Source organism: Equus quagga, chromosome 5 (genome assembly GCF_021613505.1).
Source record: "Equus quagga isolate Etosha38 chromosome 5, UCLA_HA_Equagga_1.0, whole genome shotgun sequence".
Lineage (NCBI taxonomy): Eukaryota > Metazoa > Chordata > Mammalia > Perissodactyla > Equidae > Equus > Equus quagga.
The window spans coordinates 37,559,834-37,576,700 of record NC_060271.1 but is presented as its reverse complement, the minus strand read 5'-3'; the positions used below and the strand labels follow the sequence as shown (position 1 = coordinate 37,576,700).

General features: G+C 47.4%; 1 protein-coding gene across 13 annotated transcripts in view; it reads left to right on the top strand.

Annotated features, from left to right (window-relative positions):
• FHAD1 (forkhead associated phosphopeptide binding domain 1) overlaps positions 1 to 16,867 on the top strand; it is a 130,677-nt gene that overhangs the window by 61,548 nt on the left and 52,262 nt on the right. For 12 of the 13 annotated variants that reach the window (XM_046662089.1, XM_046662087.1, XM_046662084.1 and 9 more), the window contains 7 exons: positions 521 to 651; positions 2,967 to 3,056; positions 4,136 to 4,240; positions 8,026 to 8,133; positions 10,653 to 10,736; positions 11,491 to 11,643; positions 12,824 to 13,019. In XM_046662089.1, coding sequence (XP_046518045.1) covers positions 521 to 651; positions 2,967 to 3,056; positions 4,136 to 4,240; positions 8,026 to 8,133; positions 10,653 to 10,736; positions 11,491 to 11,643; positions 12,824 to 13,019 — 867 coding nt within the window. The remainder of the gene's footprint in view (positions 1 to 520; positions 652 to 2,966; positions 3,057 to 4,135; positions 4,241 to 8,025; positions 8,134 to 10,652; positions 10,737 to 11,490; positions 11,644 to 12,823; positions 13,020 to 16,867) is intronic. The other variant, XM_046662086.1, reaches the window with a different exon arrangement.

Sequence of the window (16,867 nt, the reverse complement as noted above, 5' to 3'; positions counted from 1 at the left end):
CTGCCTGCCCATGGGTCCTGTCCCCATGCCAGCGGGGGCAGCAGCAGCTGCTCTGCCTGCCCATGGGTCCTGTCCCCATGCTATTCCACACTATTCTCTAAATAAAAGAGCGCTACTGCCAGATCTTGAGAGTCTAAGAAATCTTTCTTTCGACTCCTCGGCTCACCGACCCCGCATCACTTCCCTATGCCGGGCCTTTGCTCCCCAGGCCCAGGGCGTGGCCTCTGCTCCTAGGTCTGCTGGGCCTGTGCCCCAAGGGGCTCCAAAGGCTTCTCCTCTCTCGGCAATGCTCCTTGACACCTGCTCATCCTCACTGGAGCCTTAAAGAAACGATGTTCAGCGGATTCTGGCCACATCCCTATTCTAGCTCTGGGATCCTTGGGGTCAGCCTCCTCAGTGCCCAGCGAGGACCCGAATGGCCTGGGCTTAGAGGGGGCTCGTCCACAAGCTGGCTGGCAGTGGTGGATGTGACAGTAATCCAACTCCTTCTTTGACCTCTGTGAGTCTTCTTTTCCTACAGGGATGGTGTCATCTTTGCAAAAGGACGTGTTAGCAAAGGATGAGCAAGTTCAACAACTAAAACAGGAGGTGAATCAACTAAAGAGTGAGAACAAAGAAAAGAATTACCAGCTTGAAGCCCTCAGCTCCAGAGTGAGTGTTGGGTCATCATCAGAGCGTAGCTGTCGGTAGAACGTGCTGATCTCATCGACCTGGCCCCTAGCTTTAATGTCACTCCCTCCTCCCACCATGGGGAGATGAGGCCAGTGCCCAAGGGCATAAGGGGACCGCTGCTGGGTGGGCCGAAACACGAAACGCCCCCCTGGGAAGACCAAAAGCAGGAGACCAGGTTCTTTTGCAGCTTTTCAAAAAACAACACGTACGTGACTCAAAATAAGCAAATGTATATTCCAATCCAGCCAACATTTTTGAACTCCTGCTATAAATTAGTGTGTTTAATCTCAGCAACAAACACATCTGTTAGCATGGATTGTCATTGCAAGGCTTAGTATTAAAACAGGCTAGAATCTGTCTGGGGGCAAAGATGACTACACTGGGCTTCATCACAGTCCCAGCCACCACTGGTTTTCATAGCTGCCTTCAAAGTGGAATATTTGAAGGTCCGGATGCAGACCTGCAGACTTCCATTTCTTCCCTTGGCTCTTAGTGTATAAGAATTCCTCTGTGGAAAATGCAGCTGGTAGGCAAGTTCAGAGCATTTTAAATGTAACTTTGACTATTTGCAAATTTTGCCTTCAATCCTGACTTTAGAATCCTGATCCTACAGGATAAGAGTTCTCAGTATTTGTGTGATTTGTCTGTTTTGATGAGTTGGGGTAAAACCTAATGACTTTCATCTCAGGCGGCGACTCAGAGATTCATGTGGCTGCCTGATGGGTCAGCTCTGTCCGCAGCGGGGTGGGGGCTGCAGTGGACTCTGAGGTTCCAAAGGACAGGCAGCGGGGGAATAGCTGGGGCTTAGTGCCATGCCCAGTTTGGGCCTGAAAAGGCAGAGCATGAGCTTTGGGGTCAGACAGACCAGGGTCCAATCCCAGAGCTTTCTTTTATTGTAACTTGTTTGGCCCCCGTTGTCCCATCTGTGAAATGGGGATAACAAACTCATTTTCTGAGAAGTAGGAGGCTGATTTCAGTTGTGGTCTTCTGCCTCTGCAGCGGGTCAGCCGCCTGGCCAAGCCCTCTGCATTCGCTTCTCCTGAGCCAACGGACTTCTTAGGCACGTGTGATCGCTGTTTTGTGTGGGGTGCGCATGTGTGTGTGTGCATGCATGTGTGTGTGTGTTGGGAAGGAGGGTGGAGCTGATGCTAAGTGGAAGAACAGCGCCCATTTGGTTTTCTGCCTCCTGGAGTGCATGTGGATCATTTTCCTCCCATTTCCCCTCCCTCGCTGACCTTGGAATGGCGTACCTTCCTCTTCTCGAGCCCGTGCTGGCCCTTAGCACATGGGCTCCTCATCACCAAGGGCATTGCTCTCATGAACATTCGGGATGACTATCTATTTTTTAAATTACGTTTGTCATGTGTGTTAATTTTAGAAAAATAAGTAGATGATATTCAAAAGCAAAATTAAAAAGAGAAGAAAGGAAATGCTATCCCAAGAAATCAGTGTTAATATTTTTATGTATATTCTTCCAGTCTTGTTTCTATATATTACCTAGAAATAAATAAATTATGTATACCTTACAGTGAATTTATACTATACACATTTTTTAAATTTTTAAATACTTACTGTTTTCCTATGTTAATAAATAAAAGCCCTTATCATGGGTCTTAAGAGCTGCATAATATTCTCCTACATGTGTACCACGTAATAAAGCAGTCCCCAGTCGTTGGACACTTGGGTTGTTTCTTTTTTTTCCCACTGTTGCTAACATTACTGTGAAGAACATCCTTGAAACTATAGATTTGCTGATTGCTCCAGTCGTTGTCCTTAGGGTACAAGACTAAAGCAGGAGTTTCCGGGTCGAAAGAAGTCACCTCTTTGTGCTCTTCATGCCGGTTGCCGCATTGCCCTCCAGAAAGGCTGTCCCGTTCGACCTCCACGGCCATGGCAGTTGTGTCTTTGAGATGTAACCCGCATAAGGGATAGGAGCCGTCCCAGTTCACCAGCGAGCCCCCATATATTCCCAGAGTCGCTCTCAGGAATCTGGGAATCGCCCCAGTTCCTCCACCCTAAGGACCCTCACTCACAGTGCTGGGCTTTTCCTGCATTGGTGTAGACTGCTGGCTTTTGAAGAAGAATTTAGACGACGTATTCCTCAGAACTCATGAGGGGGTGAAACTAGGATAACTCGTGCGGGATCTCATGCCTCCATCAGGCACCAGTGGTCTTGCCTCTTGGAATTTGGGGGTGAGAATAATTAAACAGCAGGAAACACTCGTAAGAGCAAATGTGAGGACTTGGGACCCCCAGACAACCCCACGTGGCCTTGTCGTCCTTTTTCTCCACAGTGCTCAGTGCTGAAAGAAGAGTTAAAAAAGGAAGATGCCCAGAAGGAGCACCGGGATGCCCAAGAGAAAGAGTTAAAACTCTGCAAAACTGTGAGTTGATCCACCTTATTCCTAGGTGTCCCCAGAAAATCTAGACTTCAGCCTTCAGGTTTGTGGTGGGGTCCTTGGCCTTTAGATGGCACGGGCTCTGTCCATTGGTTTGTTCATGTCATCTCATGATTCTTCGATTTTCTGCCTCTAGCCTCAAGGAGGAGATGAGTGAAAAGACCAAGGAAAACACTCTCCCAGGATTCTCTGGGCAATTGGCTGTCGCCCCCTCACTGGATTTCCCCTGGGGCTGGGCTGGGGTTGGAATGGGGACAGGGACAGAGGTGGCTACCACATGCTGCTGGGAATTCATTCTGGTCCCCTGCCTCTGGAACTGTGATGCCCAAACTTTTAAGTTCCACTGTCACAGTTTTATCGTAGCCACAGGCACCACTTCCTTAAGTATTTTTGTTTAAATACATCAATTTTACACCAACTCATAAAAATAAAACAAAAAAGAAAGGCATCATTTGCCTTATATAGGAAGTGACTGTAAAAATAAATACAATGAAAATATGACCATTAAAATGGAAATATTCATCCCCTATGCCGACTGAATCCTCTCGCACATCTCCAGACGTGCATCTTCCCTTCCCTGAGAGGCACAGCACCTTAGACACGAGGAGGAGGTGTGCCCCCTCCATGTCAGGAGCATTTGTATTCTCTGCCTCAAATGGGAAAAAAGAAAGATTTCATTGTTCTGTTCTCCCAAACTGCGCCCATTGTGTCTTCCAAACAGCCCTTCTTTAGATTGATCTCAAAAATATACCCCAAGAGAAAAGATTCTAATGAGCTGATGGATATCTTCTATTGTTTAATCCAGGATCCATGCTGATTTTCAAAAGGAGTTAATCATTTTCCTTCACTCAGCACTTTCAGTATATCAGTTGGAAAAAAAAGTCTACTCTGCCCAAAAGATATAGAATTTTCCCCCAAGGGAAGGCATTAAGCTAATACTAGACTAGGTTTTAGCCTTAATGAACCCGAGGAAATGAGTTCTGGAGGTTCAGGCCTTTCAGTGCAGAAGGCAGCGCCTGCTTGCCGTCAGAAAGTTGACTTGCCGGTTGTTGAAACCCTTTCAGCAAATCCAAGAGATGGAGCAAGAAATGAAGAAGCTCAGGGAGGAGCTGAAGAAGAGCTTTACTGAGCAGAGCATGATCTCTAAGACACTTCGAGAAAAGAGCAAGGTAGGGCAAGGACAGCGTTGGGCCAGGTGTTCCACACACATCATCCTCATTAATCCTCACAATGACACTGCGTGGTCGAGACTGGTATTAGCCCCACTGTATAGTTGGGAAGACTGAGGCTCACAGACGTGAAGGAAGTTACCCTCGTTCACTCAGGCATGGTATTTACCCCAGTTCGCTCAGACGCAGTAGTGACCCCAATTCGCTCAGACGTGGTGGTGACCCCAGTTTGCTCAGACACAGTAGTTGCGGCAGAACCTGAATCCAGGTCTGTCTGACTCCAAAGCTCCCCTGTGAAACCACGACCCTAGCCTCCCTTCAAGTCTTAATTGTAAAATTATCCAGAAAAGAATTGACCCGTCAAATCAAGTTTGCCAATGATGTTGTTCGAACTTAAATGCTCTTATCGATTTTTTGTCTGTGTTCTATCAGTCACCGAGAGAGGTATGTTTTTAAAACATCTCATCATAATTGTGGATTTGTGTATTTCTTGTTTAGGATTGCCAATTTTTGCTTTATATATTTTTGAGGCTGTTACTAGGTGCATATAAATTTAGAATGTTAATGATACCTGTTGAAAAAGAACCCTGATCGTCATAAAATGTCCCTCTTCATCTCTAATAGTGTTTTTCCGTTAAAGTCTACTTTGTCATTAATATGACTCCATCAGCTACACTGGCTTTCTGTTGGTTAGAGTTTTCATAGCATATCTTTTTTTATACTTCTTCTGTCAATCTCTGTTTTAAGTTTGAGATGTGTCTCTTCTAAATAGCATATCATTTTTATAAAATCTAGTCTGACAATCTTCGTCTTTTAGTCCATTTATATTTAATGTAATTAGTGTATATTGAGGTTTAAATTTATCTTCTTGCTCAGCACCAGTTGTACCATCTGTGCTACATTCCTTTTTTTCTCCTTTCTTGCCTTCTTTTGAGTTGATGATATCATTCCATTTTTTTCTCTCTATCGGCTTGGAAATACTTCACTCTTTTACTCTTCTTTCAATAGTCATCCTGAAGACTATAATATGCATTCTTGACTTACCAAGATCCAATGTTAGTTGACAATGATGCCCTTCTTCTTGACAATGCAGTGACTTTAGGCCATTTTAACTTCACTTTCCCCCTCCAGATTTATGCGCCATTGTTGTCGTTTTCCAAACTACTCTCTATAAGACATTATTATTTTTTGTGTGCATTCATATCCACATGCTACTCTTTCTGTTGCATGTCTTCTCTGCATCTCTGATCATCCATCTGGGATCATTTTTTCTTCTGTCTGAAGAACCCCCTTTAGTGTTTTCCTTCAATGCGGCTCTGCGATGACAAATTCTCTCAGATGTGTGTGTGTCTGTCTGAAAATGTATATTTAACTTTCTTTTTTTGAAATTGAGATAAATAAACTTTTCATTCTTAAAATACATTTTGACTGAGTATTGAATTCTACATTGACAATTATAGTGTTAGGTACATTGTTCTATTGTCTTTTGGCTCCCGTTGTTTCTATTTAGAAGTCATTTATAAGCCTAATTATGGTAGCTTTGTGTGATCTCTCTTTTTTTATGGCTGAGTCTAAGATTTTCTTTTCCATTATCTTCCAGCAGTTTTATTATGGTTTATCTGAATATGGAGTCCTTTTTTTTTTTTTTTTTTTGGTGAGGAAGATTGTCGCTGAGCTAACATCAGTGCCAATCTTCCTCTATTTTTTGTATGCAGGATGCCGTCACAGCATGGGTTGATGAGCATTGTGTAGGTCCATGCCCGGGATTCAAACCTGCCAACCCTGGGCCACTGAAGTGGAGCACATGAACTTAACCACTATGCCCCTGGGCCGGCCCCTGTGGATTCGTTTTTATTTGCCTTGTTTTGAGCTCCTGGGGCTTCTTGAATCTCTGGCTTGGTGTTTGGCCTTAGTTCCGGACTTGGGCTGTGCACCACATAGGCAGTGGGGAGCTACTGAAAGCTTTTGAACAGAGGACAGATATGGTTATTTTTGTGATGAATAATAATGGGGAAAATGATAGCTATCATTTCTCACATATGAAGCATTATGCCAAACATTCAATCTCTTTTTATCTTCACGACAGCTCTATGGCCTAGAAATTATCCTCTCTATTTTACAGATGAGAGAATAATCGAGGCTCCTAGTTACTAGTAAAGTAACTAGCCCAAACCACAGGGTCGGTGAGTGGCAAAGCCAAGGCTGGAAGCCAGAGTTGTCTGGCCCCAATTACTGTGGCATAGCCACTAGCTACATGTGACTGCGCTGAAATTAATCAAAATTAAATAAAATTTAAAGTTGAATTCCTTAGTCACACCAGCCACTTTTCACGTGCTCAATAGCCAGACGTGGCTACTGGCTGACGTATTAGATGGCACGGACACGGAGCGCTTCCGTCCTTGCAGAGAGTTCTGTCAGACAGAGCTGCTCCACAGCTTGGTGACTGTCACAGGCCCGTGAAGACTTCACTGGAAGGACGTAAACAAGAGGCAAGAAGGTCACTTATCACAGGGTCGAGGTTCTCTGTGCCTGGCCGGGGCCTTGCCCAGGGTAGGAGCAGAGAAGTGGAGTGGATGTGAGGGGATCGGGCGACAGGCTTGGGGGACCCGGGTGAAGAGATGGAGCAGGGCAGCAGCTGTGGTGACTCTGAGGCTTGAGGGGCCGTTCACTGAGATGGCGAATGTACAGAAGGGCAGAGTCCAGGGCAGGACTTTGCTTTTGCGCGTAAGAAAAAGTCTGCTGAAGTAGAAGTCGGAGCCTGCGTAGCCCTGGGAGGATGGTACAAGGAGGAAACTAAGGCCAGAGAGGTTAGACGGCTTTCCAAGGTAACGGAGATGGTTAGACACTCTTCCGCTGCACTCATGAGAAAGCTCCAAAGGGCTTTTCTCGGTCTTTTATGACATCTGTGTGACCTCTCTTCAGCCCCCTAATAAATAGCCTGTGAAGCTGTTTTAGCACAAAATATTTTCATTGATTTCAGAGAGTTTGCCTCCTTTCCTGCAGTGTCAGAGCCCCCGCCTCAGCAAGGGCTTTCGAGATGTTTATGTTTGAAGATGCATTGGGCAGCGGCAGGGTCCTGCAAGGGCCAGCAGAGGGTAGCATCGAGCTCTCCCAAGCTCGCCTCCGGCTGGGGGAACAAATGAGCGCTTCCCCGCTTTAAACGCCTTCCTTTGCAGGCTGCTCTTAGCAAGCCTCTCAGAGTGGTTTCCACTGGTGAGTGTGCTAAAAGTGGTAATGACAAATAGTTATGACAATAAACCCAGTAGTAACATTTACCAAGTACTCAATATGGCATAAGAACGATGCCGCGTGGCAGACATCCCTGTCCACTGTTATAGGCTACGGCAATGCCCGACACACTCAGAGAGCCCTTAAGAAGTACTGGCACTGTTCCACACATTTTGAGTCCCCACAATACCTCTATGAGCCAGTACTAGTATCATCACCCCCATTTGACAGACGAGGACACCGAGTCACAGAGCAGTGAAATGTGAGCAGGGTCACAGAGCAGGGTTGTGCAGCTTGTTAGGGACTAAACTGGGATGGGCGTCTGTGGTGGGACAATCGTGGTGGAGCCCAGGATGCAGAGCTGGGCCCTTCCCCTATGGGATGGCTCCTTGTGAGCCTGCCTCCACCCCATGGATGCCTGTGACCCCTGCCACATGCGCCACAGCTGTCCCTGCCCCTCTGGGACTTCCCACGGCCATTAGACCACCTAGAGGAATTTCCCCAGAGTGCATTATGATCACATTAGCAGCAAGCGCATGCTTTCATCATCCTTTCAGGTTGAAGAGAAGCTTCAGGAGGATTCCAGAAGGAAATTGCTTCAGCTGCAAGAAATGGGGAACAGAGAGAACCTCATTAAAGTCAATTTGGAAAGGGCAGTAGGTCAGGTAGGCATGCTCCAGAGCCCCCGTCATTGGTCCATGTTCCCCATGGATTTTCTGCCCCCAGGTGGCTGGTGGGGACGAGTGAGGAGGAAGACAGCCGTGGTTTCATTCTCCCGTTTCTCTCATGGGCAGAAGCTTTCAGTGGCTTCTGCATCCCAGTGGACATCACTGAAGAGGCTTCTCCTGCTGGGAATATGCCCACTCTAGTAGTTAGCTGTTGCCGAGACCCTGACCAGGCAGCCCCTCCTGGCTCAGTGTCCATGCCGGCCATGCCATTCCCTCTTGCGAAGGGTTTGAGCCTCTTGACCCCAATGGTGTTTCTCATACTTTCTCACTAACATTTTCAGTCCTGACATTTACCACGATCTTCCTTCCTCTGATCTTTCTTCCTCTGGGCCCCCAGCAGATGTCGTCGTCAGTGTCTGTAAGGAAATGCCACTTTTCTTAATCAAGTGAAACCCCAGACGGTCAAAGCTCATGCTACATGGAGTGGCTGGGCAGGGTGGTGTGCAGGCTCTGACCTGGCTGTTCTGGGGTGCCATTTCTCTAACGCTGTGGCCCGAGATGGCCCGGCAGCCCTTCCTCTCACACGCGGCACAGACTGAGGGCCAAAACATGCAAACGAGACTTTAGCAAAGGCCAAGGGAGAGCAAATAAGAAACCAAGATAGGCGCCCACCAAGGGCAGCCTGCCCTGGGCTCCTTCTCAAGGGGCCCTCTCCTGGCAACCATGGCCCCCGGGGACCCAAGAGTATTTTGTGTGTCTGTGCTTTTTTTTTTTCTGGGAGGGAGGGTCCACCATTCATTCATTGGATTCTTAGAAAGGTCTGTGAACCACCAAAAAAGGTTAAGAATCACAATCCTTAAAGGAGCCCCCCAGCCCTTCCAGTTGGTAGCATCCTGAACCAGCAGTGTGACCAGGCTTTGTCAGAGGCACAAACAAGTTAAATAATGATGCTGACTGTGACAGATGTTAAAGCCCCTTCACCAGATGTCCACCCTGACCCCAGTGTCTTCTCTCCTCAGGATGCCAACCCCCTAGCAAGAGCAGAGAGCTTGCTGTCTGGACCTCCCTTTGTGCCCCTGGCTACGCCCCCACCCCCCCACCTTTCCTACACCCCCCGAACACACACCTGACTTGGGGACATGATCTGTGCTACTTGCCCAGGTGCCAAGGTCCTGGTTATAGCTCTGGGGAGAGGTCGTCCAGGAGGACCCTCAGAGACACAGACTCCACCAGGTCTAGACTCAAGAGAAAGAGGACAAGCCCTCTCTCTGCCACCCAGGCCTTGCTGCCCCACCCACTTATCTCCGTGGCTCTGCTCCCTGTCTGAGGTTCTGCCCTTCCCCAGGCAAGTGACTCCAGGGCTGAGCCCATCGTCCAGGAGGACCTGTCCCTCCACCTCTGAGCAGCCCCACAGAGGGGTAATGGGGACCGTCACTCACAGGGCCCTCCCTACATAGCCTCCTCCTTGGGTGAGCTGGGACCCTCCCCTTGGCCGTGAAACCAGAGGACAGCCCAGAGTGCCTTGAGGCACCCTGGTGGGCTTCTGGCAGGCTGACTGCAGCAGTGCCCTTAGGAGAGTCCTCATTCCACGGCTTGGTTTCCCAGAACTGCGAGGTGTGCTGTAAACTCCCGTGTCTTCTTACCCATTGACTTTTAAGTTGATTCAGTGGCCCTTATGGTCCCTTCAGGGCTGTTTTAGAGTCTTCAGTGACCACATTTTGCAAGTGAACCAAAAACCTAGGGTAAGGGCCACCATGTTGGTAAATTCGCCAAGAAAATTGGGTTTCTTTGCCTCTCACTTCTCACGGAACCCAGACACCTTGAACGTGTAATTCTATAAGTCCTGATTTAATTTAACTGTGCAGTTCCATCAACCATAATCTGAAAAAACCAAGCAGGCACTCAATAAAGGCTGCTTGCACTCAAGCGGAGGACCCTGCCTTTGACTGACGTTTCTGTAGACAAGCGTTCAGTGAATACCTATTGAGCGTCCACTCTGGGCCAGGCTCTGGGGATGCGAAGATGAATACAATAGACACAGTCTTCGGGATAGGTTTGGTCTAAGTCACAAAATGGCAGAAGGGAGTGAATTCTCCTCTCCCCAGGCACCCTTGCCGATTATACGATTTACTTGGGCTGACAGCCTCAATATTTATTTCACAGTCTGGTGCCAACCTAGCAATTATGGAAGAGTGCTCCGGGCCCCAGACTTCCCACTGGATAATTGGCAGCAAGTGACTCTTCTGAGGGCTCGAGACGTGTGTGCGCTGACCACGTGCATCAGTTGGGTTAGGCAGGCATGCCTAAAAAGTAATTAAAACCTGCTGTTCTCTTCTCGTCTGTGGGCACTGACCCTCCCAGTGAGAGGTGAAGATTTTAATAACCTGTAATGACCACGAAAGGTGTGCAGAGCCTTCTAACTGGTTTCTCCTGGCCCCCGGCGATGGGAATACCACACCCGGGCTTGTGGCTCCAGCTACCCCCGCTGACTTAGTTGCTGTCCCTTTTTGCTGCAGCTGGAGCATTTCAGAAGTCAAGTCATCAAGGCCACCTATGGACGAGCGAAGCCGTTCCAGGACAAACCCCTCACCGATCAACAGGTTCGTCTGGTTTTTCACTTTCTTCTTTGGGGACCCGGGACTCCAGACACTGGGAGCATATGTTTCTGTTTTTGGTTGGTGGCACATATTTTTCACACTGTTGCTGCACCATAAAGATTTGTTTTGATTTTATGGGATTTCCTGCCTTTTAAAGTAAAAGCCAGTTAAATTCCCTTGAAATGTTTCTGTGCAAATCAGATTAAACCACTCAGGCCTATTTCTGGTCGCCAGACACGCACGTTAACCTGCGTTTGCCCTGTGAGAAAAGGGGGCTGCCCCACCATAGATGGTTTGTTATGGCTTGTTCCTTCTGAAGAGGCAAGATGACAGTGAGGATGGACTTCTGGCTGTCATGATGGCCTTGTCACCCTCCAATTATTCTTTCCACGCCTCTGTGTCAACGTGTGGGTAAGAAGACACACCGTGGGCTGCTTTTGTCAGTTATAGGAGAAACTGACCTTCTGTTTATGAGCCCACAGCGTCAGGCTCAGTGTTATGAATCACTCATAGAATGCAGAAGAATCTGGAACAAACTCATGGCAATAATACGGGCCCGTGGTTCTTAAAAGTCATCTCCGATCCTCGGCAACATGTCCCGGTGACAGAGCCCAGGTCCTGCTCCCGTGTCATCACCAAAACGTGTCAGGACCTCCCTCTCCATCTGCTGAGATGGGAGCGTCAGTTGATGCTGCCCGGGTCCCCTCCTCCTGGAGCCAGGCTGTATTTTAAATCTTTTTTTTCTTTTTCTCACCAGGTAATAGAGAAGATTACCCAGGTCACTGAGGACAACATCAACTTTCAGCAGAAAAGGTGGAGCCTGCAGAAGGAGACTCAGCTCAGCAACTGCAAGCAGGAGGAGATCACCGAGAACCTGGGGAAGCTGAAGAAGTCCTTAGATGGCTGCCAGGTGGCCCTTCTCTGCTTTTCACCAATGTCCCCTTTGTCTAATTGTTGTGCTCCTCGTTTGGGCAACTGTCCAGCCTTTGTGGAGAAGGTTGGGCAGGAATGCTCTGCTCTTCTGTCCCCCTTTTCTCTTGTTGGAGAGACTTGTTTGAGAACAGAAAGCAAAGGACCTCAAAGAATGCCTCTCAGGTGAGGGGCCAGCTGGTGGCGCAGTGGTTAGGTTCGTGCACTCCACGTCGGGGCCCGAGTTTGCCAGTTCAGATCCTGGGAGTGGACCAATGCACCATTTATCAAGCCAGGCTGTGGCAGGTGTCCCGCATATAAAATGGAGGAAGATGGGCATAGATGTTAGCTCAGGGCCAAGCTTCTTCAGCAAAAAGAGGAGGATTGGCAGCAGATGTTAGCTCAGGGCTAATCTTCCTCAAAAAAAAAAAAAAAAAGCCTGCTAGGTGAACTTGGTGTGGCCAAGGAAAGGATGCCCAAGACACTCCAAGTACTGACTCTGGGAGACCCCAGACCCCAGCACAGAGAAAAAAAAAAAAAGCTTCGTGTTATTTCCAGAGAAACTAAAGAAACGTTCCTGCTCTTTATTTGCATTTCTTTTTTGGCCCAGCAATGGAAAGGCTGTTCTTATCCATGTTGCCTTTGACTCCAGAGGAGACAGGACGGGGGGCTGTCTGAACCCCCACGGCCCCCACACCGGCAGACAGCTTATCAGAGCAGACAGCTGCTTCTGCTTTCTCTGGAAATAAGCAGCTACTATTTGGGGAGTTTGTGTAAATGCTGGCTTGTCAGCACTCCTTCAAATCAGGAAACCGCACTTTCTGATCAGCCCGCGTGTTGATCTCAGCAGGAATTTTGATGACTAGAAGGAGCCAAATTTGGTTCTCATTTCAGCCAAATTGTCAAGGACAATTGCACTGGGTCTTGCATGTATACCTATACAACTGGAATTGCATATATACCTAAAAGTGGGGTCTCTTTGACCATCGACAGTCCAAATTAGAGTACAAAAAAAGTAAAAGCTGAAAAGAAAGGCAAATAAAATTGTGCCACCCTAGTGTGGCAAACGTGTGGCACTGCCCGCTTCGTGGCACAGTCGAGAACATTGTTCTTGGCAGGCCACATCAGCTGCTGTTTCTGGCGACAGGGTCTGGGGTCCTCACGGTCTCCCCTCTTTCCAGGCTTGCATGAAAATGTCCTGCAGCAGCAAGGACCTGAAGAAGGAGGTCACCCTTCTTGAGCACCTTCAGGTGAGCCCGCCTGTTTCAGGGCTCCAGAAGGTGGCGCTGGACATCCTGCGCCTGTCGCTGTCCTGGCTGGAGGAAACGGAGAGTCTCCTCGGGGACGTGGGGATCCAGTTTTCCAGCTCCGACAAAGGTTACTGGAACTTTTTTCTCACGTAGTTGCATGACTCTAAAATGTCGCGTTGAATCTTATCACGATGGGACATCTGTTGAGGAGGCTTCTTAGGTATGTGGCCAACTCTCCCCTTCTCCAGACTGACTTTGCTTCTCCACTTGAGAAGTGATTTTCCTTGAAAAAAACACACGAGCGAGACATGATTACTGAAGAAAAATGAGAACGTGACAGAGGCAAAAGGAAAATTAAATCAAGATTATGCTAAATCCTGTCTCTCAGAATTAACGAATGTGATGTATTTTTTAATAGACTGTTTTAGGTTCACAGCAAAATTAAGGGGAAAAACAGATATTTCCCATGTACCCCTTGCCCCGACTCATGCACACCCTCCTCGTTATCAACATCGACACCAGGTAGTACATTTGTTACAATCAATGAACCCACTTGACGCGTCATAATCACTCGTAGTCCATAGTGTACATTAGGGTTCACTCTTGGTGTTGTGCATCCCATGGGTTTGGGCAAATGTATAATGACGTGTGTCCACCATTAGCATATCACACACAGTCTTTTCCCTGCCGTAAAATGGCCTGTGCTCCTCCTACTCATCCCTCCCCCCACCCCCAGCCCCGGGGAACCGCTGATCTTTATACTCTTTCCATAGTTTCGCCTTTTCCAGCATGTCGTATAGTTGGAATCAGACAACTTTTCAGATCAGCTTCTTTCGCTTCATAATATGCATTTAAGTTTCCTCCATGTATTTTCCTGGCTCGATTGCTCACTTCTTTTTAGCACTGAGTAATATTCCATTGTCTGCATGTACCGCGGTTTGTTTATCCCCTCACTAGTGAAGGCCGTCCTGGTTGTTTCCAAGTTTGGCGATTATGAATCAAGCTGCCGTAAACGTCCGCGGGCAGGTTTGTGTGGACGTGAGTTTCCAGCTCCTTTGGTTAAAGACCAAGGAGCGCGACTGCTGGCTCATGTGATGAGAGTATGTTTGGTTTTTAGAGAAACCACCAAACTGTCTTCCAAAGTGGCTGCGCCATTTTGCGTTCCCGCCAACAATGCGAGCTCCTGGTGCTCTACGTCCTCGCCAGCGTTTGATGTTGTCACCCCTGTTAGATTCTGTGTATAGCTCCCAAGGCATTTTCCCATGGAAATAGCTGTGTGATTCTAGGCAAGTTATGTACCTTCTCTCTGCCTCAGTTTCCTTACCTGTAAAAGGAAATAATGAAGAGTACCCACCCCTTAGAGTTGTTGTGAGGGTTAAAATGATTGATATATGTGAAGCACTTAGAATAGTGCCTGACACAGAGTAAGCACTATCTATATGTTTATTGATTTTTTTTAATTTTACAAAAACATAGTGTCACATTATAACCAATTTTCTTTGGTTTTGTTCCTAATGGTACATCAGAATACCCTTCCGTGTCAATACCCACAGACCTACGTCATCATTGTCACTGCTGGCAAGGAACCCCGTTGTGTAGGATGTGCCATAGTTTATTTAGCCGATCCTCTCTCACAGGCATTGAAGTGAGTGGAAAATGCCCTGGAAGGTGGCCAGCACATTAGGGTCACCAGAAGGAGGCTGTCGCAAGAGATGACAGTGGCCCGCACTCGGGCAGGGGTGGGGATGGAGAAAGAGGAAAGATCCCCGGGGCACTTCAGAGGTAAATCAACAGGCCTCAGTGGTGGACCTGGATGAGGTTGGAAGGGAGGTGACAGAGAGAGAGGGGGCTGCAGCCCTCTAGGTTTCTGGCCTGTGTAAAAGGATAGATGTGGTTCCTTCACTGAAATCCAGAGTAAGGAATGCTGCATGAGGACCAGGTTTGAGAGGGAAGATGAATGTGAGGTGCCTGTGAGACCTCCAAGATGAGGTGCCAAGTATGTAGCTGTTCCCCTGGATGGCTAGTCTGGAAAGAGATATTCGTGATGTAGCTCCAGAACCCAGAAGAACATGTGCCAGATAGTGGGTGCTTAATAAATGTCTGTGGAATGGATGATGGATGGATGGCTGTGTGCATGGATGGATGGATGGGTGTGTGGATGGATGGATGGATGGATGGGTAGATGGATGGATGGATGGATGGATGGATGGGTGGATGGATGGATGGATGGATGGTTAAAGCCATGTGTATGAATGGTATCACTTAGGAAGAAAGTGTTGAGCGAGAAGGAAGAGAGCCCAGGGCCACACCTTAAGGAACTCCAACATTTTAAAGATTTTTGATACTCCTTGCCAAATCGCCTTCAGAGAGGCTGCATGAATTTGACATTCTTACAGCAATGAATGAGAATAGAGGAGTGATTTTCAACTCTGGTGATTCAACATTCCTGGCCAGGATGTCTCCAAAGTAATCCAGAAGGTGGTGTAAAGTTCTTAAAAACAAAAAAAAATAAGCAAAAGCAAAAACAAGATTAGCTTTTATCTAAGTGCCTGCCCCTCACATGTAGCACAGAGAAGGGAAAGCCGGTTTTCTCTGACACCCCAGTGGCTCCCCAATCCCAGCGTTACTGTTGTTATAGTCATGGCAGAGTCCTGAGTGTACATGAAATGAGGTGACATGTGACCACAGTTCCACTTCTTCCTCAAGACTGGAACTAAAACAGAGACGGACCACGATCTCTATCCTGGTAATAGTGGGGCCAAGCTATGTGTGCACTGTCCTCCCCACTCTCAAGACCATTTTTGTCATTGTAGCCTCTATCTGTAAATCTAGTCATGTGTTATCACCAAGAAATGTGGGTTATAAAGTTAAGCTGTCAGCCAGAAATTCCAGAAAGGCTGAGAAAGACTCGTTTCAGGCAGCATTTCTCAGACCCACCATCTTTTTCTCCTGACTTCATAGAGTCAGGAGACTTGAGCAACATTAAACAGGTCTCCACAGCATCCCTCCTATGCTAACATCCCTGCGGATCTATAGGGTGGGATAAAGGAGGCGGCATTCCCAAAACACGTCTCTCCTTTCTTGCTGCCACTACCCGCAACTAACATCTCTTGGAATAATGCTCTGTGGAACACCTGTTGGGGAAACACAGACTATATTCTGTGATTACAGCTATTTGGTTCTAAGCAGTCAGAGAAGAAGGATAGAAGGTAATAACAGAAAGGTTAGTGAGTAGGGCCCATCCTTCATCCATTTAGTAAGGGAGGAAGTTGATCGTAAAAGGCACTTTATGTGCCAGTACAAGCAATATTATGGCGAGGTCCAAAAAGGCCAAAAGAAAGGGATGAGCCATGGGGTTCTTTATGTTCTCTGTATTAGGTACTCTGTACCTCATTCCTAGTACAGAGCCATCTACACAAGGATGATGGTGATGATGATGGTGGTGATGGTGAGGATGATGAGGAGGAAGAGGATGGTGAGGATGATGATGGTAATGATGATTATGATGGTGGTGAGAAGGAGGATGGGGATGATGAGGACTGTGACGGTCATGGTGGTGAGACTGGGGATGATGATAAGGATGATCATGGTGGTGGTGATGATGATGATGATGGTCATCATTCCTTACTGAGCACTTCAATCTAGATGCTGTTGTAAGTATTTTCCATATGTTGCCTCACTTCGGCTTCACAACCACTCTATGAGGCAGATACCATTATTGTCATTTTAGAAATGAAGAAGCTGGCTCAAAAACTGTTTTTATGAGTATTCCACCATGATAAGGTGATTCAAGTTCCTTCGCATTACTAAGGCCAGCAGGGGCCCCCAGTCGTTCATCATCACCCGCAAACACTCCTAAGAGCCTGTGTTCACAGCTCCTAAGAGAAGGAACCACGGTTTATTTCATTCTCCCGGGTGCTTACCACTGCTAGTTGCTTTACATGCACTGTGTGCTTTTATCCTCCCACAACCCAA